We start from the raw sequence: 27,683 nt of genomic DNA, 5'->3' as shown, positions 1-27,683 counted from the left end.
GAGTAGCCTTGTTTTGATTATGTGCAATAAAATTCTGCAAGCAGCAGAAGCTCCAGGATTACTGCAGAAACATGGGAGGGAAGAATGGGAAAGATGTAGATAGATCACCTTGATGTCTCTCTTCCTATCATTGCACAATTGTTCCCTGTAGCATTTTCTCCATGCCCTATTATTTTTTCTGGTCCTACACGTTCAAAAAATGGGTCTCCTGTTGCATTTGTAGGCTGCCCTATAACTTAATTAATTTTGCTCTCAGCAGGCTCTAATATTAAGCCTGAATTTCTTTTCATTTCATCCCTTTCCTCCTATTTGTGTTGTGAAAAGCCAGCCATCTCTTCAGCTGTTGATAGCACAGTGCCGGGACTGAGAAGTGGAGTTTTGCTTGGCCGTTTGGCATTCAGTGGGCTCTGGTTTACAGTAGAGTCTACACCAATGTTATCAATTACACCCGCGCTTGAATATAAAGATTAGCTTACAGAAGGATAGATGCCTTCAATGTTCAGTGTTGGCCCCCTGGGGAGGGAAAGTTTCTAGATTAAGTCAAATTTGACTTCATCTGAGAGTGTATTGCAATCAGGCATTGTCCCTTTTCCATCTGCAAAGTAATCTGCAGAATCTGGGCAAGTTTTCTCCAAGAGAGATGTCATGGCCTATTGCGAAATAACTCTTCATTTTCCAAAACACTCTCATGGCTCAATCTTTCCCATACATGGAGTCGCCTCTCCACGGCACACAGCAGTAATGATACCCGCTCTGTATATAGTGTCTGTGGAGTTTTTTAATTTTTTTATTTTTTTTTCTTTTACAAGAAAATGGGATCAGGCATTTTGAAAGCACTGGTGTTTATTCCGGGAGAAATCCATCCAAGACAAGTGAACCGTCAACACCTACTTCTCCATAAACAACTGTCAGGGTTTTGAGTAAATGAGGGCTCTGTGTGTGGGGGTGTGTGTCTGTTGGTTATTTAATTACTCCATGAGTCTCCTCGTATCCCTAGTAACCTTCATGTTTTCATTTGAGTTACACCATAGCTTTGCAGTTATTTTCCCTAAACTGTTGCTGGTTCTGAGACAAGATTGTTAGACAGCAGCCTGGTGTTGTTTGCTGCCCATGTTACTGTAGCGTGGGCAGAAAATTTAAAAAGGCACCTGTGACCCCTCTTGTGTGCTTCAGAAGGGATTTTGTGCTGCTCTGATGCCTCTTAGGCTTCCTCATTCACTCCTGTATTAAGCCTTGCTCTCCTGAAAGGGCCAAACTTTACTTCTTTCCTATCAAATTGTATTGGTTGGAAGGGAGAAATTTAGCTCATTTCTTCAGTTCACTAATAAAAAGCACTGCTGCATTAGCTCTTGCTGCTTGCCCAACAAACACGTAGGCATAGCACTCACTTCAGCTACACTTTGCAGCTTGTCTACTGGTCAGGGGTGCTGGCACCAGACAAACTCACCTGTCAGTGGGAGAAGGATAATTTGTCCAGGTCCTAGTGTTGCTGCCCTAGTGGAAGTGGAAATCAGATCACTGGAGCTTAAACTAGGTGACCTGCTCCCCTTATTTTCTTGGGAAGAGGTTCTCATTAAGTGAGGTGTTTTGTGATGAGACAGGACCTACAGAGAAGGTGATGAGCTGAGCTGGTAAAAACCTAATGAGTTTCATCACTGTTTTTCTCTTTTAAATTAGTGCTGTTCAGCCTGTGTTCCTTTGAGGAAATAGTGCAGACACCCTCACTTCAGCAGGGCCTCCCCTAGAATTGGAAAAAAACCTGAAACATCTTACTTACTAAAATAATGATTTATACAACACTAGTAGTTAGAAGCTTCTGCCAAATTTGTGGTTCAGTTTTGCCCAATAATCACACTACAGAAGACTGGATGTATCAAAGACTCCTACATCAGCTAGACTATGCTTACTTCCACAGTAGTGTGTGTTTTCCAGGTAAAATAGCTAGAGGTGACAAGAATGATAAATTGGTAACTGAAAGCAAGAAGGGACATTAGTCCTCTAAAGGATGCCCAAGTAAGGACCAAGGCTTGGTTCAGCATCAACATGGTCAAAATTCACTGACCACGTGGGCAGCAAGGCTCCTACTCTCCACGCTCCTGTTAGATGTCTAACATCAGACAGTGCTTTCTCCCTAGCACTTTTCATAAGGATGTGTTCTTTTTTCTCTGCTAAACCACAAGCCTGGGGAACAGTGACCAAAAAAGAGTCCAAAACCCAGCTAGAGCAGAGTATGCCTACCTCAAACCACATTTAATCACAGCAGAGGAAAGCCTTTCTAGTCTCATGGCCATTGCCTGCACTTGGCTGAGAGGGCTGAGAAATGCACCCAAAAGGTGTGGTGATGGGATGAAGCCTCTCTGGAAAGACCACAAATGGAGCAGAGGTGCTCTTGTTGGACATAACCTATGGAAGAAGCAGGAGCAAAGGATGCCCTGAGGCAGGTGATGGTGCTGCTCCATGGGCAGCGGGCAGCTGGCTCAGTTGCATTCTTCTGGTGGTCAACTGCTGTACCCTGTGGTTAACAGAATGTCTGTAACGTGAGATTTTACTGATGAGCAAACCTCAAAAGACCAAATAAAAGTTTGAACACGAAGCTAGAAGTGTGGTCATCTGAACCTCATGGCCAGCTTGAATCCTGGTACCAGATTTCCTCTGTTTTCAAATACCACATTGTATAATGCTGCATTTTCAGGAAGAGTACAAGGAAATGATAACCTGTGTTAACTTACAAAAAAAGACTAGTTTTAAATTTGATTCATGTGCATAGGTTTGTTCTTTGTTTATGCTTTCAAAATATTTTTATTTGCCTGGGAACAGTGAAGAAAAGGCACAGAGACTGTGGCATAGATGAGATTTTCTCTTTGCTCTTTGCTTCCATGTTTTACCTCAAAAAGGAAAGAGAAGTCTTTCATTCAAGAACAATTCAAATTAAGACTTTGTGGTGCTATAGCTTGATGGTGAGGAATGAAAAATTCTCTAATTCAGGCAGGAGGGATGACATTAGGCAAACACTAGATAAATCACAAATTACTCTATTCAAAATGTGTTTTCAAAGAACTTTAAGGTTCTCTACACACAAAAAAAAAAACCAAAAAACAAACCAAAAAAAATAAACAAACCCATGGAAATCTTGAAAGCTTTGTCAGGAACAGGTTGAGCCTCTGTAAATTTTATTGGTAAGGAAACATTGCCGGAAGTCTTTTGTAAAGGCACCATTCAGTCATTTCACGTCTGATATGGACCAGCAGGAAAGGGGTTAAATGTGTATTACAGGACACTGATGTAAATTGGGCTATATTCATCCTGCCTCCCTTTAGATGACTAATTTAGGTGCCTGAATTAGCTGCTCAGGTGCCCTATATAGTCAGCAGAGTGAGTTAGCATGCTCTCATGTCCTCTCTGGAGGCCTCATGGATTGTATAGGGGATACAGGCTCCTAAACCAGGTGGTGGACAAGGTCTGGTGGCCAGAAATGTGCTCTGTGAGTACTCTACTCCAACTGAGGAGCTGCACCAAGCTTTTCTGCAGATGGGGATGGAGGGCCAATTCCTGCAATATTTTAATAAGTGTAATTCCAAACCTGATCTTATGCCTGACCAGGTCTCTGCAAGCTACAGCCTTGCTAACAAACAGCTCAGTCATGTGGAGGAAACTTTGGATTTGAATCCTGCCCCAAATTTCTTATTTTACAACCAACTCTAGAATTTACTTTCTGTGATTCCTAAGTGAAAACTCTGTTTCTGGAGGGCAGGAGCTGAAAGCACAAAAGCTTTGCTTTAATCACAGCCTTTTTTCTATCTTGCTCAAAGCAAAAGCGTGGTGAGCAGCAGACAGCCCTGCTGAGATGTAGCCTCTGCCTGAAGTGTCCCCTCCTTTTCAGACAGGAGAAGCACGACAAGTCTGCAAGGGAAGGAAATCTAATTATACTGCACATGTTCTAATTTAAGTTGCTGTGGATTGCTGGGAGTTTGAGCAGCAGAAGCATGAGGTCACTTCTTGCCTGTGACTGTGTCCTTTACTTGATAAGAAGTGGGTAGACCCGATAGCTTTTCCTGGTGTAATTGCCTCAAGGGTGGATGATGGGGGATCTTCCCCACAATCTGGGGTTTCTTTCTGTGAGAAAAAAGCCCTTCTTTGCAATTAAATGCCCACCAACACACTCACACACAGACGCATGCACACAGAGGGGCAGGTAGAGCATTGCAGGTGTGCTGCAACTGCAGATGCAGGGGTAATCCATTTTAGTATCACCACAATGCTAACGGTCTTAAAAAACACTGACTCGTAGTCATGTATGTCTGAGACTTCCCTGAATCCCAGCTGGCTGGCTGCAAAAGGGTGCCTGCTGTGCTGAAACACAGTCCCATGTTTGTCCTCTTTTGGCAAATGGGGATTCCAGTTATGTCTGTGATAGCCGTGGTTGCTTTTGATGGCACATTCAGACTCATACACTAAAAAAACAATCAGTTTGTTTACATTTCAGCCAGGCATTCATTTATTTGAATTCACATCCATCTAGATTGTAAAATGCTTTGGGAACATGGATGTGGGACCTTAGTCATGGGAACCTTCATGGGCACTGGCAAAAGCAAGGGTGAGGAAACCTAAAGTCTTCTACTGGCACAGGCAAAGGAATATGGAAAGACCTTGGGAAAAGCACTGAGCCTTGGTATTCCCATCTGTAGTATGCAGAATAATGACTCCTACTCCTTTCATTAAGTGCTTTGATATTGATTGAAGATAGACTTTAGATATCAACAAGACATTTTTGCTTTCAGTTAGAAAACTCATCTGATAAATTTTTGTTACTTGTTTATTCATCAATTTATTACCCTGACACATGTAAACACAGACACTCTGGTTTTACTCACTGAAGTAGTATTTTTACAAAATGTATGTCCATGGTTCCTGGTGGAGAAGGACATGCAAGCTGATAGAAACAATTGCCTATTCTGGATATATTTACAAGGAGATGTCACCAGATGGGAACATGTGCATTGACGTGACTAAAAACTTAATTTTTAATACCTACTGATGCAGTCCATCCACCTGAGTCCTTGTCAGTCTCACCAACCTAAATGTGTCCCTGCATGGGGCAGGAAGCATTTAGGTCAATTTTTTTATCATATTTCTTTTACTGAAGCCTAGCCATTGTGCACAGCACTGGTTTCTCCTTAAATATTCTTTTCATCAGTAAGAGTGAATGCAAAATTTGTGATGTGGGGAAAAGAGTGACAAGAAATTTTATTTCTCTTCTCTCTTCATCTCTGGAGATACTATACATGCAGGTATCTGGCACCCTCAATTATGGCTTACCTACTCCATGAGGAAAAAAAAGGCAAAAAAAAAAAAGTCACCGTAATAAATCTCACATCCTCTAGTCAGGGAAAACCCAGATTCTCAGATATCCATAAGAAGCTGCAGCAGCAGAAATTACAAGTGCTGCACACTGAGCTAAAGTCTCTGGCACTTTAAAGTACACATTTTCCAGCTTTGCCCTTTCCATAGTATTCCACAGGGACCACCCATCGCAACTGCTGATAAGGTCGTGTGCAGGGTGGGTGATGAATCTGCACTGATTTCAGAAGATTGTCTGGTTGCAGAAAACAGATATGCATGTATCCTTGAGAGAAATCCTTTAAGGGGGACTAGGCAGAAGTGTGCATTGTCTAGTGGAAAACAGAACAAAGGGGGGGGGGGGGAACACACAAAAAGACATAATAACTATTGAGTAATAAGTAAATACCTTACCTAGAGTGCAAGAGATTTTCTTTTCTTATTGAAGTATGTTCAAAGCAGCTACTGAATAGTCTTTGTGCCAGTGACTTCAACATATGCAACCTTTTTGTACAGTGGTTTGAGATTTAGCTTGTGCTCTTTTTTCTCCCCCAGCACCGCAAAAAAACCAAAACACCCTTTGGAACACCGAGCGTGACATTTTGATTAAGGCAGAGACCTCCAATAGTTCAGAGGTTTGCATTTGGGCTCATGTTTTGAGACTGTGATGTGCATACAAAAGAGCAGAGAAATTTAAGCCAGAAAAGACCCAATCAATATTTGTTTCCATATTTAAAAGAGAAAAAAAAAAAAGAAAAGAAAAGAAAAAAAGCAGCCAATGTCTAAAAATGACTCCAGGGTTCTTCATATCTTCAGATCCAGGATGTTTTGATTTCATGCTGTTTTACAGATATCTGTGAGACTGAGATCCAGATTGGGTATCAGGCTTGGTGCCTCCTCTTAAAGTTAAGGGCCAAATCTCAGCTATTCAGTGAGGACAGAGTCAGTCCAAAGGAATATTTCATATATATTTTCCTCTTGAAAGTCCAGTCTCAGTCAGTGCAGAGGAATGGCAACAGGAATCACAGCGACTTCCCCTGTGCCATCTTGGTAGCCTGAGTGCATGGAGCCAATGGCATTTTGCATCACTTGTGCTTGCAGAACCATGTTTGGTACAACTCTGCCCATCCTTGTTCCAGAGGGAACCACATCTCACTGGGCTTGTCAAGATAGAAAAGCCCTTCATCATAAATCAGCTCTGTTGTACCAGTGGGACACGCAGCTTTACAGCAGCAGGGAATATGGCAAGTTAAATGAATTGTTAAAAAATGTGAAATATTCTTTCTGGTGCCAAAGATGAGGAGGAATTTTTGGGATGAATCCAGAACTGAGGTATGTCCAGGGATGGAAATGATTCCAGGGAAGAGCAAAGAGACTCTGAACAGTGAGATTTATTATGCTGGGATGTAGCCTCCCAGAGGAAGGGTTGAAGACACATTGCTGGAATTGCTTAACACCAGGTTGGACAAAACACTGGAGGATATAGAGAGGATATATAGTCACAGATTTTTAAGGCTAGAAAGAGACATTGCGATCACTCAGTCAAACCTCCTGCATGACTCATACCAGGGGATTTGCCTAAATGTATTCCTATTACAAGTCCAATAGCTGTTGTGCACTAATGCATATCTGTTAGACTAACACCCAGCCTTGATCTGAAGGAAACTTCCAGTAATAGAGGATCCATTGCTATGATAAGCTGTTCTCACAATTATTTATACCCCCTATGAAAAACATGGGCCATGTTTCTCATCTCAGTTTTTCTAGCTTTGGCTTCAAACCCTGTATATCTGCTAAACTGAAGGACCTTCTGTGGTCCCTCTGTCCCCGTGTGGTTTTAGTCCCTTCGATATGAATCCCAGATGCTTATAACATCAGGTTCACCTGTGCATTGTCCTTCTCTCTCCTCAAGTAGCTCTTGGAAATTCTTACCTTCTGCCAAGTCTTCAAATGTCAATCCTTCTGAATAAGTTACATTTTGGAAAGAAACAGGCATAACTTTGCTCCCCTAGCGATGGCCAAATGCACTTTGATGTCTGAAACGTGTACTGCCCGCTTCTGATTTACCCTGTGTGCCAAGCTGCTTGCATAGGGGAGTGTATCTTCAGTGTCAGTATTTTTATAGAGTTGCTTGAGCACACAGTCAGCACTTAAGAGGAAGCAATAACAGGGCTTGAAATGGTTTCGCTTCATCAACATGTGTAGAGCAAAGAAATGTACTTAGGTGAGTTACTAGGACAAGGGCAATTAAAAGGGCAATGCTCTGAAGTGCTGGCGGTACCACACCATCGCTCTGTCTGATCTCGCTATCTCCATTCTTAAGGGGAGCACATGCACAATAATCACTGAATTTCTGCACAGGTTCAAGAATTTAAGGGTTTCTCCAGACCAGATCTTCAGCACAGGATAAGCCAAATTCTGACCCAGGAGAGCTACAAGCTTTTCTGTTCTGGATGCTAATCCCAGGCCTGGATTGATATTAAAAGTCTTTCCACCTGCCTCTTTAACCTCATGGGTGAAAGACTGGGGACCCAATAAGCTGAATTTTACCCCTGATTTCTTAGGTGAGAAGCTAGAGAATTCTGGAAGGTCATTTAAACAAAAAGCTGTGCTTGGGGTGCTTTACAATCCTCTTTTCTCGACCACTGTTCCCTGCCCTCTCTTTTCCTGGTCTCTGCTGCTGTTGATTTATGTGTGTAGAAGTCAACCCTAAACTTGGTCAGGGCCTTTAAGTAATGCTGCTGTACCTTAATAAAACTGTAGTTAGCCTGGTGCTGTTGTTGTGAAAAGGGTTGAAAAAGTCTTGAAAGTATAAAATCAAGGGACAATTAAATCTTGGGTTCAGCTCCCAAATGGATTTCAGCTGGAGATTCACACTTAATAAAATACAGAAAATTGCATTTTATTTTGGTACATAAATACTGGTAGTGGGGGACTGTGGCATTTAGAAGAGAGAATCGCTCCACCAGAAAACTCACTTCAGCAAAATGATGCAGTCGAGTTGAGCCCCTTTTATGATCTGAGAAATGACTGTTTTTATAGCACACTAAATAAAACCTGCTATTCGAGCTGGAGGTTTATTAGTAAAGGTGATTTTGCCATAGCTGGGGAGGGAGGGGAGGAAGGAGAGATGAGGGATGAACATCAAAGCAGAGATACAGGTCACTCAAAAAAAGCACAGTGATGCCCCAAAAATGCGGTGTCACTCATTGGCACCTCACCTAGGATGGCCACAGAAATATTTTATGTCATTTTTGTTGTTGTTGTTGTTGCTCCAAAACGTTACTGCTAGCCTGGTTGAATTTCCCCCAGTGGGAAAGCCTTTGCTATGGGTGTGGTGGGAAGCCTGCAAAAGCATCTGGGTGGAAGAGGCACCTGCAGGGAGCCGAGTCCAGGGGGTTGTAAAATCGGATCTTACAGGAGAGCATTCAGGTTTAGCCAGGGCAGCTTGTGATTTTGCTGCTGCCCAAACCCACCACTGTTATGGTCCTGAAAAGAAGACTTGCAGGTGGGCATTACCGCCCTTATAGCACACGTCCATGCCTCAGGGGTCCCCCTGCAGTTCTGGGTATCTTTCTTCAAACCTGCCTTCCTTAAGGGTGTAAACTAAAATCACCTGATTGAGGACCAAAACCCTCATCAACTATGTCACAGGGCATCACCTCTAGTCCAGAAACAGGGTTGTCTGCCATGCTTTTGACGTCTTCAACGTGTGCAGCAAATTTCCCCAGTTATCACCTCCTGTGGTTGCTGCCCGTCCTAGGGAAAAGGGTAGAGGGATCATTTTCTACCTGCCAACGGTGGTGAAAAAGAGACAGGGGTTATAGGCAAATGGGGAGGATAAAGCTTCTGAAACTCCACTCATCCTGTAGGCTTTTACAGGTGGGACAGGGTTCACTGCATGCCTGCTTGGACAGTAGGGCTGCGTGCAGTGCAAGGGAAGATGAGCGTGCTCCTGTTCCCTTCCATCAGCAGATAATTATTTTACTGGTGAAAACAAGGGAGAATCCCACTTGGGAGTCTGGTCTGAGACCAGCTGTCTGAGAGAGTCCAGCACATGTGCCATCTCCAGATGATACAGCCCACACCATTTGCTGGCTTTGCATGGAGGGCAGCGACTGTTCTGTACATAACCAGTGGAGCCAGAAATTTGTCATGTGTGACCTTTTGGGGCAGACTTTCCAAAGGAAAAGGACCTCCCACATTTTGCTGCAGATCACTGAAATTCATCTTTCAGGGTGAATTTGCTGAAGGCACAGGCAATGCCCTCTCTAAATTCACAGTACAGGACTCAGATTTTATGCAGGGAGGTGGAAAGACACTGGATATTCGACCTCTCCTGCAAATTTTCACGAGCTTTAACCCAGCTGTGCCACACAGGTGTTCTGACAGGTTTCTGGACTTTTTGCTAATGCTGTTGCACATGCGATACTTCATGCTAGACCTTAGCTGCAATCAGGATGCTTTGAAAGAATTAATCTGGTGGTCAGTAACTGCTAAATGAAGTGCATGCTAAAAGAACGATGAGCTAACCGACTGGAGCTCACAGCCTTTATGAGCTTCTCTAAATGCCTGTTTTCAGGTGAATTCAGCATCTCCTTGACATTTAAGGACTCAATTTATAACCAAATTATTTAACTCTAGTGGAAAGAATCACTGGCCTCAGTGGAAAAGCCATTTATATTCCCCCACCCCTCGGAAAAAAAAAAAAAAAGTGTTCAGGGTAACACTACAATTCCTATACTAAATAAAGGATAAAAGAAACTTTCAATGCAAATTAACCACTGCAGGCTTTTAAAAATTGTAGCAGAAGCTTACGGTGCGCAGCTGCTCACATCCCTATTTCCAATTTAGTAATCTGAGATGTGCTGAAGCATTAACGTCATGGACAACACCACAAACCCCTTACTGCTCACATTTCTGCAGGTCCCAGACTGTCTCGGGATCCTTCTGCTGTTTGATTTTGGCAAGTCACTATACAGATAACATTGTCCTCTGCAACGTGAATTTACAGAGCAAAAGGGAAGAGCAGGATGAGGTAGAAACCCGGGCATGCAACATTGTATTTACACACTGGGAAGAGTAGGTTGAGGTCTGTGAAACTATACCTCTTCTGAAGGAGTGAAGTATATTTTATATAGGAATAATAAAGCCTTAACATCACTGCTGCTGTAAAGTTGATTAGCAAGGCTTTTGGACAAATGAAATCATACAGCTTAGCAAAGGCATCTTGCTCTGCGAGCCCTGGCTTTGCAAATGTAACATCTGAAACTCTCACTTAAAATCTTTGCACTGCCTTGAGGCCAAACAAGGACCAAACCAGGGCTACCTCACCAGATGAATGGGCAAAATTGTATGAGCCCCATTGTAGTCCACCTTAGCTGGTGCCCAGTTGTTCTCTCCCAGCTGCCTAAACTGAGGCAGGAAACTGTGTTATGCTTAAACATGATATTTAAACTGCATTGTTATGTCAGTGGTGATGGGCTCTTTGTTGGAGATGACAGAAAAATCCCATTGTTTAGAGTTTTCCCAGACTCGGTACTTAATAAAAAGCTCTGAAAAGAGCAGGGTTGTTTAAACATTCGATAAAGAAAATATGTGCAGAGATGGGTCTCTCCCACTAGTAAGGAGCAGATCAGCCTGCAGCACCAAATCCTACCTTTATAAATTCAACATGTTGTTGCAGTTTGCCCAAATAAAATCCTCAATCCCTGTATGTGGAAAATGAAAGCGTCTGAAACCCAGCAGAAGATTGAAATCATGTGCAAACCATCCAGTTTAAAGCTGGTAGCAAAATTAATTTGGAATAACTTTGGAATTTCTGAACTATTTAACAAATCATGATGCTTTACAAGGAATGCATGAAAAATTACAGTTTGCAACCACGTGAACATCTTTGGAGCCTTCAGTAATCTCTGCATTGCTTTGGCTTTTCCTTAAGGGTAAGTGCTTTAGATAGGTATTCTCAAAATAATTATAACACAAAAGCCTGAACTTCAGTTTCTCTGTTATGACACAATTACACAAATATCTCAGGGAAGATAGAGCTGCATAGCAATGGGGGTGAAAATCTGGAAGGGCCTCCAGTAGCTTCCATGAAGATCCTCCTGATTTGTCCGAGACTTGCACCACAGTCTGTGTTGTTTGTGTTAGGTGAATGGACACAAACAGTTGCTTTTAATTAACCTGCTCCCACCCCATGGTGTGTCTTACTCTCAAGTAGTCCTCCTGCAGCTTCGTGTTAGTTCCTGCCTCTCTTTTGATGTCTAACGAATGATCCCCACTCCTGTGAGTGTGGTGGTGTTTGGGCTTTGTGCTAGACTCAGGGAGCTGGGGGAGTAAACTCTGGGAGCGATAAATTTGGCAAACTGCTCTGGAGAATTACCCTTGTTTGGGACGATAATGATGAATTTTATGTTAGTATCTGCTGACATGTTTTCCATTAGTATTTTCTTTGGAATGAAAGCCCCTACATCAGTTCTGAAACAGATTCAGTGGCACTTCTCAGAAGACAGTCCTGCTGTTTGCACTTCCAGCAAATGTCATATGCCAGTTTGTGGTCCCTCCTCCCTGCTTACAGTCACTGAGGACCTAAATGACTTCCTTGAACCATTTTCTAGACACTTGCTGATGTGAACTGACCTGACTTGATCACAGGCCCCTGCTATAAATTGATCACATTTCATGTCAATGACTTTCTCAGCCTGTAAGCCATCAGGCCAGAGTTAAGTTCCCCTGAACCTGGTGTCTCCTCTGCTTGGCATCTTTTACTTACAGAGCAATGCTACCCCAGGAAGGTTCAGTGTACTCACCAAAATACAGGAAATACCTCCAACCTGAAGTTCTGATTAGAGCCTTCAAGCGAGCAGCTTGCAGCTGTCCCATTGGGACATAAAAGGAAATACTCAGTTTTGAGCAGAAGTATGAGCTGAGCCAGGAGTATATTCACATGTCAGAGCTGGAAATCTCAGTTTTTCCTGCCTCTCAAAGGATTTTCTTCTCCAGTAACATGTTTTCATGCATATCTAGGAAGCAGAAACTGAAGAGTAAGCTTTTTCAAGAGGAACAAATCTCCTGGAGCTCCTTGTGAAGGAGAGCCTGATTTTTCAGAAGGCAGGTGCCCATTGCGTTTTTCCACTTAACTTTAGTCCTGCCAGATTTATTCATTCAGTCTTGAAAATCTGAAGTTCACCTTTTGCTAGGCACCAAAGGTCTGTTATCAGCACTGTCTGGAGTACTTTCAAGTATAAGCTTAAATTAAAGCAGGTATCAATTCAAGCTCGCCTTTGCTCTGAGCTGGATCAGGGAGGCCCAGTAACTTCGCTGCTGCAGCAGAGTGCTGTGCCTGAGCTCATATCCTTCTCTGCATGGCTCGGAGACAACACCTGGTGACCCAGCATCTAGCCAACCCAGGTGGCAAGCAGAGCAAATGCTCACATACGTCCAAGCAGGCACAGCTTCACTCCCTGGATTTCCAATGAGATGCCAGCTCCCAGTTGCCAAAAATGGTGACCAAAAATGGCTCAGAAGTTCGCAGACCACACAAAGGTATTATTCAGTGTTTTGATGAGATTTGTTGTTGCTGGAGAGGCAGGGGTGGCCCTGAGATAAAAGCAAGCGCTTCCCAAGACTCTGATTCTAAGTGACATCGTTAGTTTAGGAAACTCTCCCCTTCCTCTCCCCTTCCTCTCCCCTTCCTCTCCCCTTCCTCTCCCCTTCCTCTCCCCTTCCTCTCCCTTTCCTTTCTTCTTTTTTTTATTAAATTTTATTTCCAGCCTATGGAGAAGATAACAAAGGATGGTACATCCCCAGAGCACACTCTGATGTGTCACTGTGGATGCCAATCCCCACAGACGCTCCCGATGTTATTAATTTTTAAAACAAACTTGCTGATTGAGGTTCTGACTGCCTTTAAATTGTCTCTACAAGGAGACTGTGTACTAATTAACCCACAGAAACAATCAATGATGTACCTTTTTCAAGTTTCAGGGTGATTAGAATATGAAAATGAAGAGCACAATGGTGCAGATGTTTTAAAATCACAGCAGACAGCAATTAGTGACATGGGAACCAGCTGCTTATCTCTCCAGATAAAGCCTCTTAATAGGGAATTACACTTGAGGAGCCATTACACAGATGGATCTGCGAATGATTTAAAGAGGGGGCGTTGTAGTATTAACTTTGATTTGCAAGCCAGATTCTCGACAAGCTGTATGTGTGTTACTTCCTCAAAAAGGTGCGTTTGGAGCAAGGGGTGTGTGTGTGTGTGCCATCCCCTGTAAGCAATCAGATTTTTTTCAGGTGATTGGTTTCTCTAATTATGTATTTTATCATTGCTATTTTTTTTTTTAGTTATGTTCATGTTTATTTGGATTTATTTTTATTATTATTTTACTAAGCTCTTGATTTGTTTCTGCATCTCCTCTCGCTTTTTGCTTTGGGACTGGAAGCAGCATGTGGATTTAGAGGGAAACTCAGGCGAGGGAACGGGGAGGCAGGGTAAGACATCCAATAGGTAGATTAAAAGAGTCCCCGAGGGCTGGATTCTGCTGCTGGGTACTGCTTGCAGGGTAGGGTGCCACTCGTCATGGAGCTGATACAGTCTCATTCTCTCAGCTGCAAGGGCTGCATGCCAGAATAAAACTATTAAGAGGAGTAATCACCTCTGCAGGTGCAGGGTTGCACAGGTCTGGCAAGGAAGGTGTAAGCACACGCTTCCACCTCCTCTGCTCTCTGGCCAGTGCTCTTCAGCTGAATTGAATGAGATGTATCCTGATCCTAGGTCTACTCACCACTGCCAGAGCTGATGACTGAAACTCAATGGGTTTGGCATTAAAATCTTATACTACAACTAAGAGGATTCAAGCTTTATTTTTTTAGTCTGAGGTTTAACATATTGTGGATCGTGATGCTCAAACATCTTTGCAGTTACATAAACTTTTAGCTTCTTTATGTGTATTTTACTTTCTTTAAAGGAAAGATGGGATTATTACCCACTGAGCACATCCAGTAGACTGAATATCAAGAGAAATACTGACCAAGTCTGGTGAGATGTGATAAAATTGCATGGGTTAAGTTGCGCTTCTACTTTCACAAAAGAAGAAGGAGCAGACTCCTGGTGCAGAATAGCTAGCTGCTGAAGAAAATCCCATTTAGTGAAAGGGCAAACTACAAATAGAGGCAGGCACTGAAGTTTGAAGTATTTTTAGGATCTCGTAAAACCAAAAAGTAAATAAAGGTAAATCTTTCTGCTTTCATGAAAAAGACCACTAATTTTGATGCTGGTCTCAGCCATGCTGCCATAGGGACTCTATCCAGGTCAACAGACCCTTGCCAAGACCTATGGAGCTGCAGTATATTGCACACTTACTGATGAATAAAGCAATGAATTCACGTGAAGAGCATCAAGGTACAGTTTCTGAAGAGCCCTGTTTGCCCTCACCCTACTGACAGATCTGGCATCTTCCATGAGCTCAGCAGAGGCTTAGGTTAGCTAAGCTGAGGCTTGTTGGTTTCTTAGGGTGGTGCTCACTCAGCAGGGAGAACTGAAACCTGAACATTAGGATCAATGGGATCAGACAGCAGCCCAGGTGGATACGTGGGGAATAAAATACACTTGGCTGCATTACCTTCACCTGATTTAGTAGCGCTTTTAGGTAAACAGTCCCCACATATCCATTGCAGCTGGTGAAACCCAACTTGCTGCAGCCAAATGATCTCTGGTAGCGATGCTGCAGAAGAATTATTTTGGGGTTATATGGATGTGTCTGGCAAGGAAGAGTGAATAGTAAATGTTATGCTGGAAGAAGTTGCATAAGGAAACCCAGTGGACTGTTATGTGCTTGGGCAGATATATAGTTTTGACATCCCACTTAGGAAATGGAGTCCCCTGATCCTGCAGACTGGTCATTTTTTGAAGGCCTGTTGAAGTCATAGTGCTTATCTGTGTGATTAAATGCCTCCAGAGTTGGCACCTTTGATGACATAGGCATATCTTTCTCATGAATTGTAAGATAGATGTGGTGGCCTGCAGTGCTGGAGTAATGACAAGGCTATCATTAGGGATATGTTGGAAGTTGCATCATCATTTTATAATGTGCAGGCCAAGGAAATGAGACTGGAGGAGCCAAGCAATATATTAGCATTCATTGCTGATATATAGCTGGCCTCTCAGTTCTGAGCTCTTATTAACTGCCTTAAAATATAGATCAGAGATTATTGCTCCTTTTAAACTGGAGATCTCTGTGTGTGGTGGACTTGTATGGACCAGGGTGTTGCCAGCGTGTGATGTTTTCACTTGCTGCTGTAACCCTCTTTTTTTTTTTTTTTTTTTCCTTCCAAATATTATTTTTCAGGTCATTTAATTTCACAAACCAGCATTTTGGAAATAACGCAGGTGTAAGGCGTTGCTTTGACTGCAGCTGTAAGGCCAGGATCTGTGCAAAAACAGGCTGGCCCTGCCTCAGTGCTTGTCCTGGGGGCCAAGAGAAGCCTCAGCCCATCATTTGCAGGGCTTTTCCAAGTCACAGATCATGGTACCTTGGGAATATGATGTTACATGTGAGGCTTGAGTGGGGGGAACCCACCTCCAGCCCACTGGGACCTCACTGGCCACCTTCTGCCAACCTCCTCGTGCCCAGCTGGCAGCTCACCCAGCCTGGTGGCCTGGGAGCAGAAGAAGCCCCAAGCGGCTGACGTAAATGAAGCTCAGGAGCTTTGTGATCAGTTTAAAAAAATTTAAATGAAAACAAGGTATTAAACTTCAGTGCCAGTGCTGCTGATTTCCTTTTGACCCCCTCCTCGGCCTCATCCCCAGGACATGGATGCGGGTGGGCTCCCTCTTACGAAGGAGGGCATCAGCAGTGTGGGTCGTGGCCACTGCACGCTGTGTGGCTCGCGCATGGGAGGCCGCTGTGAGGAGGAGGAGGAGGAAGAACCGATTCATTCCCTGAGGGCTGTTTATGTTTTCAGCTCTTTTCTCAGGCTGAAGAAACCGGGTGTCGCTCGCCCGCGACATCTGCAGCTCCACCGCAGCTGCGTTCTTTCATTTTCTCACTCCACAATTCCTGGAAATCTCTGCTTTCCCTGAGCATGGCTGGTCCATGTGCACGACAGCTGAACTATCCACAGGATTTAAGAGTCCCTGATTACTCCTCATACGGTGAACCAGAACAGCTTCATCATTATTGCCTATTCCAAAAAGGACACATGCCCATTTTTATAGGCACATGAAGGATATCTCAACATCAATTTGCCAACAGTGTGTATGTTTACTGGTCACTGAATAATGCACTGTGGGATTAGAGGTGTTTAGCAGTTTTCAAATCCCTCTGAAGTTGCTCAGAACTGGGGGCACCTCATTACCCAGTTCAAAACCCTCTTATGCTGACAGCCTCCTTGCGCCAAAACCTCTGTTGCAAACACCCTGAACGGGGATCTAACGTAATGCTGCTGATAGAAACTTAATTATAACAGGGTGTTTGCAGAAACACGAGACACTTAGCAGTTGTTTTCTATTGTTCTTTCCTTGGTTACACATTTATTTTAAGTCTCTCATCATTTATTTGGCATTTGGAACGGTGTCATTGCAGTTTGCAAAGAACAGTTGTTTGCGGTACTAGGTGTACAAAACCAGTTGCACAGTTTGATCCAGAGCTTTACAAAAGAAGTTCCTAAATATAACAGGAGAAAACAAATGGCTAGGTCAGTTAATGAAAGTAAAGATTTTTTTTTCCTTTATGAGGCTTTTCAAAAGGTTACAGCTGTAGCAAACATAATTCCTTTAGCTGAAGGAGGTCCACCAAGAAATAAAAACCAACTTCCGTTTGCTCTGTAACAGTCTTCAGCACAATTCCACCCTTACTGTAACCTCTGCAGCTTGAAGAGCTTCTGTCGGATTAGAAATCATGTTGAAAATATCTCTTACAGACATTGCAAATAGCAGATTATTAAAATGGAAAGGGAGTAATGCAAATCTTGAACCTGCCAAGTGCGCCTCACACACTTGATGCTATGCATATGATTTTAAGCACTAAGTTTGTGGGGATGACTTCTATGTGGAAATTTAAGCGAGTAAATCTTTGCAGATTCTGGCTTCATAGGGAAGTGGACCCATGGGTTTTCCTCTTGTTTCTTACAATTTCTGAGATAATTTTACATTTTTCTTGTTTATAACAATGAGCTTAATTGCTGTTGTTAAGCATCAAGTTCTGTGAGGGATTATTTTTTAGGAAACAGGGATTCTCACTAGGAGGCTGAGTTACACCATTCATCCATTGAAAGGGAATATTTTACTTGTGTTTTAAATTAAAAATCAATATAATGTTTCCTTAGCAATTTAGCATTTATAGAAATATTTCCATTGTTTTTACAGTGGGAAAATAAAACAAAACTTGTTTACAGTGCATGAATCTAAATGCAAATTTGGCTCAAGTAAAAGAGGACCTTATAAAGGCTCCTAACCTTTAAAAGTACATTGGTTAAGAAGAGTTGTCTGCACAAATATAGAACAGCAACCAGGGGTTATGAATGGTCTGATGAACTAATTTCTTTTTTTTTTTGCTATTTATTTTCTGCTACCTTCCAGGTTTATGACAGGCCACAGAAACATTCTGCTCTGCACTATGATCCAGGCCTCCAACAAGACTTCACCGGTGACACCTTAAAATCAAAGCACCAGCAGAAAAGTAGCAACCAGCACCATCTTGACTGGTCAGCGAGCTCCGATACTGGATCCGCTTCTCAAAGTTGCTTCCTCAACACAGAACCCAGTCGAGAAGCAGTTAGTGCCACCAAGGTCTCTGGTCCAGAGCCAGGAGTTTCCTTCAGCAAATCCCAAGCAAAGAAGTCCTGTGCAAGCAGCACATGGGGGCAGCTGTCAGCCAGTAATAAAGAGCTTGCCATTTGCAGTGCAGTCCCATCACCCAACAACATCAGCATGGCCACCCAGCCGAGCAGCGCCTCCGAGTGCAATGGGCTTTTGCCTCTCGGTGATCAAGAGGGAGGTGTGCAGCTGGAGGGCCCCGATCAGCCTGCTGGGAGTACAAAGAAGAAGTCCAGCAAAAAGGACTTGATAAGTCAAACCATCCAAACTGCAGACATCGAATGGGTGAAGAGTGCTCAGAAAGCATTTGACTGCAAATCCCATGACAACATGGAAGGGAAGAAGGAATCTTACTCGATGGACAGTGTGTTGGATACGTCACCCTTGAAGCAGAATCCCACTTCTCTTAGCAGTTGTGAAAGTGACACCAGTCACGTCCGAATTACTATCCCAATAAAGTCTCCAACAACAGATACATCTGGCCACAAAAGGAAAAAAAGGCAATCCACAAAATCTTCCATAGAGAAAACTATTCAGGAGAAAATCCTGCCTTCTGGACTTGCTATGAGCAGTGAAGTAGCAAACAGGACTAGCTCTCAAACAGAGGGGAGTAAAAAAGATCTTCGAGCCACAAAGCCAGGGAAAGTGATTGAAAATGAGTCCCCCCTGCTAGCTATTGACAGCAGTGTGCTCACTGACAAAGCTTCACCCAACAGTGCCACCAGACTCAGAAAATCTGTAGCTGTGACATCCACTCTCCTACCCACTGATCTTCCCACAGCTGGCAAATTATCTGAGGTCCAGCATCCCAAACATGCAGCTAAGCGGCGATGGACAACCTGCAGCAAACCTAAATCTATCCTTCGGGAGACCTCCATGACAACATCTGAGAAGCTGATGGTGGAGCCTCCTTCAGCCTATCCCATCACACCATCCAGCCCTCTGTATACCAATACAGACAGTCTTACTGTGATCACACCTGTCAAGAAAAAAAGAGGCCGACCAAAGAAACAGCCTTTGCTCACTGTTGAAACCATTCATGAGGGAACTTCCACCAGCCCAGTGAGTCCAATAAATCGTGAATTTCCAGGAACAAAGAAAAGGAAGAGGAGACGAAATCTGGCCAAGTTGGCCCAGATGGTCCCAGGAGAGGACAAGTCCATCAGTGAACTCAAGTTTCACAAAAAGGTCGGGAAGCTTGGGGTCTTGGATAAGAAGACCATCAAGACCATTAATAAAATGAAGACCCTCAAGAGGAAGAATATTCTCAATCAGATCTTGTCCTCTTGCTCCAGCAGCATAGCTCTGAAAGCAAAAGTCCAGCCACCTTCTAGTGCTGGGCCAACTACAATTGATGCCAGACTAGGGAAGCAGATCAATGTCAGCAAGAGGGGGACTATCTACATTGGTAAAAAAAGGGGCAGAAAGCCAAGAGCAGAGCTGCAGCCTCAGCCAGAAGAACCTAAGACAGCCATCAAGCACTCAAGGCCTGTTTCCAGCCAGCCAGAAAACCCAACAGTGCCTTCCAACCTGCAGTCACTTGTGGCATCGTCACCAGCAGCTATTAATTCGCTTTCAACACAGTTAGTGGGGACTAACGGAAACCTTAGCCCTGCAAGCACTGAAACAAATTTTTCAGAGTTAAAAACTATGCCAAATCTTCAACCTATCAGTGCTCTTCCTACAAAAACCCAGAAAGGAATGCACAGTGGAACTTGGAAGCTGTCTCCACCCAGGTTAATGGCTAATTCACCTTCCCACCTCTGTGAAATAGGTTCTCTGAAAGAAGTCACGCTGTCACCGGTGAGTGAGTCTCACAGTGAGGAAACCATACCGAGCGACAGTGGGATAGGTACAGACAACAACAGCACTTCTGACCAAGCCGAGAAAAGCTCAGAATCCCGCCGGAGATACTCCTTCGATTTCTGTACCCTGGACAATCCAGAGGCTATCCCATCTGACACCAGCACAAAGAACAGGCATGGTCACCGGCAGAAGCATCTCATTGTGGATAACTTTCTCTCTCATGAGAGTATTAAAAAGCCAAAGCACAAGAGGAAAAGGAAAAGCCTGCAGAACAGAGATGACCTCCAGTTTCTGGCAGACCTTGAGGAACTCATCAATAAGTTTCAAGTGTTCAGGATTTCCCATAGAAGTTACACATTTTATCATGAAAATCCATATCCCAGCATCTTCAGGATTAATTTTGATCACTACTACCCTGTGCCATATATCCAGTATGACCCATTGCTCTATCTTCGTAGGACCTCTGACATGAAGTCTAAGAAGAAGCGTGGTAGACCTGCCAAAACCAATGACACCATGACAAAGGTGCCTTTTTTACAAGGGTTCGGTTACCCTATTCCCAGTGGGAGTTACTATGCACCCTATGGAATGCCTTACACATCAATGCCTATGATGAATCTGGGTTACTATGGTCAGTATCCAGCTCCTTTGTACCTGTCTCACACGCTCGGAGCGGCTTCACCATTTATGAGACCTACCGTGCCCCCACCCCAATTCCATGCAAGCTCTCATATGAAAATGTCCACCACTGCCAAGCATAAAGCGAAACACGGAGTGCACCTACAAACACCTGTGGGAATGGGCCTTGGAGACATGCAGTCCTCTTTGGCTCCTCCAAAGGTTGGAGGAACAAGCCTGTCAAGTGGCCGACTTCACAAAAGGAAACACAAACATAAGCACAAGCATAAGGATGAGCGGATACTGGGGACACATGAAGATCTGAGTGGTCTCTTTGCTAGCAAGTCCACTGGCTTCTCCAGCCACACGATCAACGAAAGGCTAAGCGGCTCAGATAAAGAACTCTCCTTGCTCAATGAGAAAAGCAAGCATAAGGAGAAGCAGAAGCACCAGCATTGTGAAACTGGACACAAAAGCTCAAAGAGTAACTTTGAAGTGGATACACTGTCTACGTTATCACTTTCTGATGCCCAGCAGTGGACACAGAGTAAAGATAAAAGTGACTCAAGCAATGATCCCATTGACTCTTGCACAAAGAGATACTCTGGTAATACTGAGAGTAATGGAAGGTCAGAGTCCCTGGACATGTTTGGTGAAATGAATTCCTCGAGTGAGAAGCGGGACAACGATGCAAGTGGGAATAAAAGAAGAAGTTTTGAAGGGTTTGGAACTTACAGGGAAAAGGACATTCAGCCCTTCAGGACAAATAGGAAGGACAGAAGTACTTATGATTCTTCAGCCTCTTCAGGTAAGCTCTGCCTTATTCTATTTTACCTTACTGTATTTAAATTTTAATGCTGAACAAAGAGGGACTTGTCATTTACAGCAAATATGCTTATGAGCCAATAACTTCTCTGGCTTTTTGTAATTGACTCCCATTCTGCATCCACACTTTGCAGAGATCGATAAGAAAGTTGGCCACGCATTAAGCCAAAACTTTTAAAAGTCTTTGAGTTGTTACACAGCATATTTATAAATACTTGTCCCACCTTTGACTATCCCTTATAGCTTGTTGTGCTTCCTCCAAAAATCTCACCATTGCATTCTGCAACAGCAGCAATTATAATACCTGTTGGCAAGGTAGGCATCCCTCTTATTGGTGTCTAATGTCACGGGGTGGTAGTTGTTGCCCAGCCTTGGGAGAACAACCACAATACTGAGCAGAGAGTCTCTGCTCTGGACCACAAAGCATACAAAAATTTGTTGATGGGATAAACCAGATGCGTGGGAAGTTGTGGAGCTGGGTCAGTGTCCCATGACTGGTGTGGTGTACTGCTGATCCAGAGGGACCCATCACAGTGAGAGCTGGGCTGAATATATGGAAACCCTGGGTACTATCCTAGTGTAAATCTGTCATTTCCAGTTGGCAGGTGTCATATAAAGTAATTATCCCGAGCATTGAGTGGCTGTGGGAAGGGACTGGTGTCATGGAAACAATAAACCCTAGCCGATTGACTCTGAAGAGTTTTAGGACTCATGACTTGGAAATATAAGCTGGGTAGATGAGGAGGGAGGAAGCTACTTTCGGCTGCTAAGGACATCTGTTCCTCTCCTGCAGAGGGGGAAAAAAAAAGGAATCTGAATTTTGTCTGAGAGACTGAATTGTACTTTACAATAGGGAGCTGCTTTTGTGATGACACAGAGGCAGGTGTTTTGCTGCAATATACATGAATTTAGCTTGGGAGCAAGCCCAGAGCTCCTGCACCATCAGATATTTATCACAAAGCAGATTTCACACTTAGTTCTGGAAAAGGGTGAGCTTCACTGAACCAACCAGTGGTGGATGAGATTCTGATGTGCTAAAAAAGCGCTTCAAAGAAATGTAATTCATAGCCTCCAAAATGAAAAGAGAATCAGCTGAGAACACAGAGAGTGCAGAGAATTTGTATAACCTGCCAATGTAAGGCTCTTAAGTTTTTTATTGACTTGTAACTGATTGAGATCCAAAGACTGTTTGTGTTTAAGCCACCTAGATATTTTCATTTCCTTCACTGAGACCAAAATCTGGACTATAACAATGAAAAGCAGTCTAAAATGAGAGCCCATCCCATGAAAACACTCCCATTCATGATATCCTGTTATATCAGACCAGTTGTGGCACCCAGAATGAGGCACACAGAAATACTGGAAAAGAGACTGAATACAGTCACTGATTATGTCAGGGTTGCTACATGCCTGACAAAGAACAAAATTATTCTCCACGAAGTGCTGCAGTGGCTATTGCGTTAAGAAAGTTGTGTCCTAGAAGACAAGGGTTAAAAGTCTCCTAAATTTTTAACGAGGCTATTTCTCAGTTTTTCATGGAAGCTACTGATTTCACAGTTTGATAACAGTTGGATTTGTAGCCTTTTTGCTTCCTGAACAGAATATTTTTGGTAAACCTGTACTTTCCAATTTAATATATTTCACTTAGGTGTAGCAAATTGTCAAGAGAAAATTCTCAGCATTGCTAAGTTTCCAAAGCAGTGGCATGATCCCCACCAGGCTGACTTGGAAATAGAATTGGTAAAGAAAAAGTCCATTTCATATTATGTTCCTTCGGTTTATTGTCCATGACAATAAAAACGCAAGATGGAGTGGTAGAACTTGCAGTAGGAGCTCCATCGGATTTACTGTTTAAAGTTTTAAAACTGATTCTCATTTAAACTGGAATTATTACTTTTATTTATTTTTACTTTTCATGAATACAACTGCACATCGTTCTCTATGACCTAATCCATCAAGTCACTGATTATGAACTGGTTTCTTCATCGTCAAGCTATTATTTAGATGGAAAAATCATCAGCAGTTAGCTAAGCATAGCCAGCTAACCAGAGCCATACCTTGCACTACAAGGAAAAATAGTAAAACTAAACAGCTCTGCCAAGAAAAGCCTGGAGCCAAGACTGCTCATTAAAGCCTAGGAACATCTGTCTGCTTATGACTGTCTAAGATCTCAGTGCAGCTTTTTTTCCTCTCTGCCTTTGACCTTCACTGGGATTCCCAACAGAGGTCTGCACTTGAGTCTAACCATAACTATTAACCGATTCCCACTGAGGAAGGATTAAATTTTTCCATGATAACCCTGACCATCTTTCTCCTAATTCACCTTGCATTCCCCTGAGGTGGCTAAACAGTGATGGACTAATCATAAAAAATAAAAGGTAAAAGAAAAAGAATCCCTATGAGAACATACAGCTCTGTCTGAGGAGGTGATTTCCATAGTCAGATTGCTCTTGCCATTTGGCATTTTTCATCTTTCACAATATAGAATAATATATAACAGAGATAAAAGGATACATCCTGAATATTCAGATGAAAGCTAAAAATAGATTTATATCATGATTTCAGTGTTATCTTTACTGCATGGGCATTTTGGCATACTCAGTAATGCCATTTGCAACTTCATTGTATGTTGCTGGAGATGAAATATAGAGCAAAACCCACTCGCGCTTGGTAGAGATAACTGCGATAAGAGTGATGAGAGAATCATTTAGTGCTCTTCAGCAGTCAGGCATTGCAGTTTGTTTCAGTGTAGTGTGCTGGTGCAGGTGTCATTGTATTGTTGTTATTTTTATTATTATTATCTGTGTTGTAACTGCACTTAGCCACTTTTGAAAACTTGGTGTTCCCTGGTGCTATGTAGTGGTCATGCATATGGTAGAAAGCAGTCCTGCCACATAACCTTAAAGCCTATGTATGATTTTACAATCTAGAAAGATTAAGATCTCAAGGGAATAGTTGCCCTCTTACTTTCTGGAGGAGCTGGTTGCAGTTGTGGCACAAGAGATCTGTACCAAGAGAGAAGGGTCCCACTGGGAGAGCACCGCAGACACCTTGGTTGGCCGCAGCAAACCTCCATTACCTGTACCACACCAGCTTGGACTATCACTGGCCATTCATTAGTGGGGATCTCATGAGCTTTGGCTCATTTTACATCTCTTGGGACCTCTTGGGGTTAAACGTGCAGTGTTAATGCATATGGCTATTCTCCCAGTGCACTGCCTGTTTCTCCATCATTGTTCTGGAGAAACTGGAGTCCTTTCCATAAACCATGATTAATAACTCCTCCCACTTTCTTTCCCATCCACTCCTCATGACCTGTTGCTTCCTGATGCATTTTTCTGATTTTTTTTTTTTTGTAAGATTCCTTGTGCTCACATAACCCTAACCCTCTTGCATTTAGAAAGACTAACTAATCAAAGATAATTAAAACCTGATTTCTTGTTTGGCTGATACAGAAGACTAGTCCAGTGACATTAGTCTGGCCTGTAGGCAAGGATAGAGAAGAAGTTTCAGATCCTGCCTTGACACAGTTGTATTGTCACTTGAGTGCATCCTAAACTGAACTTTCAAGTTGTGTGCACCAATCACTGACTTAGTTGACTCCCTCCTTCTGCTCCCCACAGCCAGACATACACTTCATGCATTTGCAAAATGTTGTTGGGGCCCCTCTGGCACTCTGTGACCTGAGGCACTGAGCACAACTGGATGGCTGATCCTTTTATCTCCTATCCAGTACTTACTAAAGCCCCAGTGAGGGACCCAGTGAGAGGCCACAGATTGGTGCCACAGCTGGGCTGTGGAGACTGAAAGCAGAGCTGTATTTTAAAGAGGTCCTCATAGCAAACTCCACATCTCCTTGTTATGTGTCTGCCTGCTTCACTTTCACACGTGATGCTGATGAGCAGTCCTGATGCCATAGTTTGTGCCACAGAAAACAGCAGGAATTTTTTTCCTTAGGTGGGAAAATGAGGAGAAGGATATTTAACATTTTTAGGTGCATGGGTAAGATGGCAGTTTGTGTATATGATCTGCCTGATTATGTCCTAGCTGCAATCACTGCAGGCCAGGATGTAGCTGGGGGTGAATCAGAGGTCAAAAGTCACTACATGCAGGACTGTATTTCTGCTTTTCTTTGTAGTGGTCTACGTTACTTTACACTCACAGTATTTCTGCCTCTTTTTTTTTTTTAAACAATGAATATACAAGCAAAGATTGCCTTGCTTGCATATTGGGCATCATGGCTCAAAGATCAGCTAATAAGTACATGGGTTTCATCAGATATAGCGCAGACACCATGCACAGTAAATTTACAGGAATATAAAGTTAATCATATGCAGCTATTAGGAAGGTAGTAATAATCCGTCTCTGAATTCTGGATAGTTATCATGACAAACATGCTTTACAAATTAATGCTTAACTTACCTACAAGCCCCCTCATATCTTCCCCCCCTCTCCCCCCTCCAGCACTGCTACAAGCTGAATTTCTTCTGATTTGATCTTTCCTCCTCAGCTAGTCTGTATGGTGCTGGTTTAACTCTGAAGGAATCGGGACCAGCTTTAGATGGAGGATGGGCATCACACAGTGAGTAGTGTTTGGCCCTGTGACTTTAGTGGGAGAAGAGGGACTGTATCATGTCTGCGTACATATGCAAGTCACGCTTATTAAATGCACAACTCTATGCTGTATTTGTTTAAAGTTATTTTCCTACATATTTATCTTAAAAGTGCCCTTGTTCCTGTTAAAAAGCCTTACACTGGGTGAATAAACCTTCCAAAGGGTGAGGAGGGGGAATATTGGAGGAAGGGAGGAGAAGTGACAATCAAATGAATGAACAGCATTCATCTGATGTTAATACAAACACACATATAAGTAACCATGGTCTGCTGGAGGGTGTCATTTATCCAGATGAGATTTCTTTCCTGACAAAACTCCCTCCATGGCTCAGTTTCCTGCTGGAATGGGCCATTGCCACACAGCGCAGGATAAATCTCAGGTTCATCCTCTCTCAGAAGTCAAATGCATTAGTATGATTTAAAACAGGCCTTGCTATGAGCAAAAACAAACGTGGTGAAATATTGCCAAAGCCACCATGAGTTTTGTTTTGGTTTGAGCAGTGTTGTTTGGGGGTTGTTTTTAAGAAACAGCTTATGCAGATCTGGACTATTATCATCACCATCATCCTAATCAGCCACACTTTTACATCGAGAAAAGTTCTGTATTTCAGTAGTGGGTATGCATTTTTGTTCTTCTGAATGTATATGGAAGACACAGGCAAACAGGGTTAGCCAACTGCCTTATTTATCAAGCTTTGATGATTTTTGTATAATACTACTTTCCATGAATATTTTTATTTTTAATAGCTCCAGAATCACAGAGTTGATTCATTATTCTGCAGTGAACACATTATTTCAGTAACAGGGGAAACAGTGGTCCAACACTGTATTTGAGGAACATTTTCTCATCTACCTGGCTTACAGTCATAAAATTAATATCTATACTGGCTGAGTCTTGCATATGTACTCATGGATGCACCTTTACATACTGGAACAAGGGAGGGGAAGTGGAAATCAGGTGATGAATGAAGTTCATTAGATATCAGTTCAAACACACATATAAGCCACCATGCTTTCTTCAGTAGTTGCATTTGACTCAGCGGGGCCTAGCTGTCACATGGCAGTATGTGCTCAGATGCAGAGGAAGGCTGATGCATGGTCCAGGGTTTGGAGACCTATCTTCCATATCATAGTTCTCTCATGTGACTGCAGAAAAGTGTTTAAATTGCAGTAAGCCTCAGTGTCTGTCTGGGAAAAGGGGATAAAAGCAGTTTCCTGCAGTACAGAGCCACGGTGAAGTCTGATACACAGTGATGCCCAGCAAATGCAGCATGGGAGCAGTGGCAGTGCTTGAAGTGAATGGGAGAAGAGCCAGATGTGAACTTCACTCGCTGAGGATGTATGGAGTATTATTCACCCTCCCTTTCCCCAGCTCTGCCTCTGCTGTGTTTTCCTCGGACACCCCAGACTCCTACACGGCTTCAAGCAGCTGCAAAAGTTTTCCAGCCCCAGTGTCAGTGGGGGGGCTGTGCTCTCCCACTGTGTCCTGTGGTGAGGGACAGGCACTGTACAGTTATGGGGTGAGTGTTTGTACCATCTGGCCCATAAAAGTTAGCATCAGAGCTTTACAGAATGCCATTATTTGTAAATACAATTACATTCATCAAAACAGCTGTTTGGGCCCCTGAATCCTTAGGAGTACAACCAAAACTACTGAAAT

General features: G+C 43.1%; 1 protein-coding gene across 1 annotated transcript in view; it reads left to right on the top strand.

Annotated features, from left to right (window-relative positions):
• The window catches only part of SETBP1 (SET binding protein 1), a 261,896-nt gene that overhangs the window by 162,120 nt on the left and 72,093 nt on the right, over positions 1–27,683 (top strand). The window contains exons 3-4 of the mRNA XM_009647701.2: positions 12,160–12,178; positions 17,924–21,392. Coding sequence (XP_009645996.1) covers positions 12,160–12,178; positions 17,924–21,392 — 3,488 coding nt within the window. The remainder of the gene's footprint in view (positions 1–12,159; positions 12,179–17,923; positions 21,393–27,683) is intronic.

The sequence above is a fragment of the Egretta garzetta genome, unplaced genomic scaffold (assembly GCF_000687185.1).
Source record: "Egretta garzetta isolate BGI_Z169 unplaced genomic scaffold, ASM68718v1 scaffold179, whole genome shotgun sequence".
Taxonomy (NCBI): domain Eukaryota; kingdom Metazoa; phylum Chordata; class Aves; order Pelecaniformes; family Ardeidae; genus Egretta; species Egretta garzetta.
The sequence above is the reverse complement of the archived record's forward strand: the minus strand, read 5'-3'. Positions and strand labels throughout refer to the sequence as shown.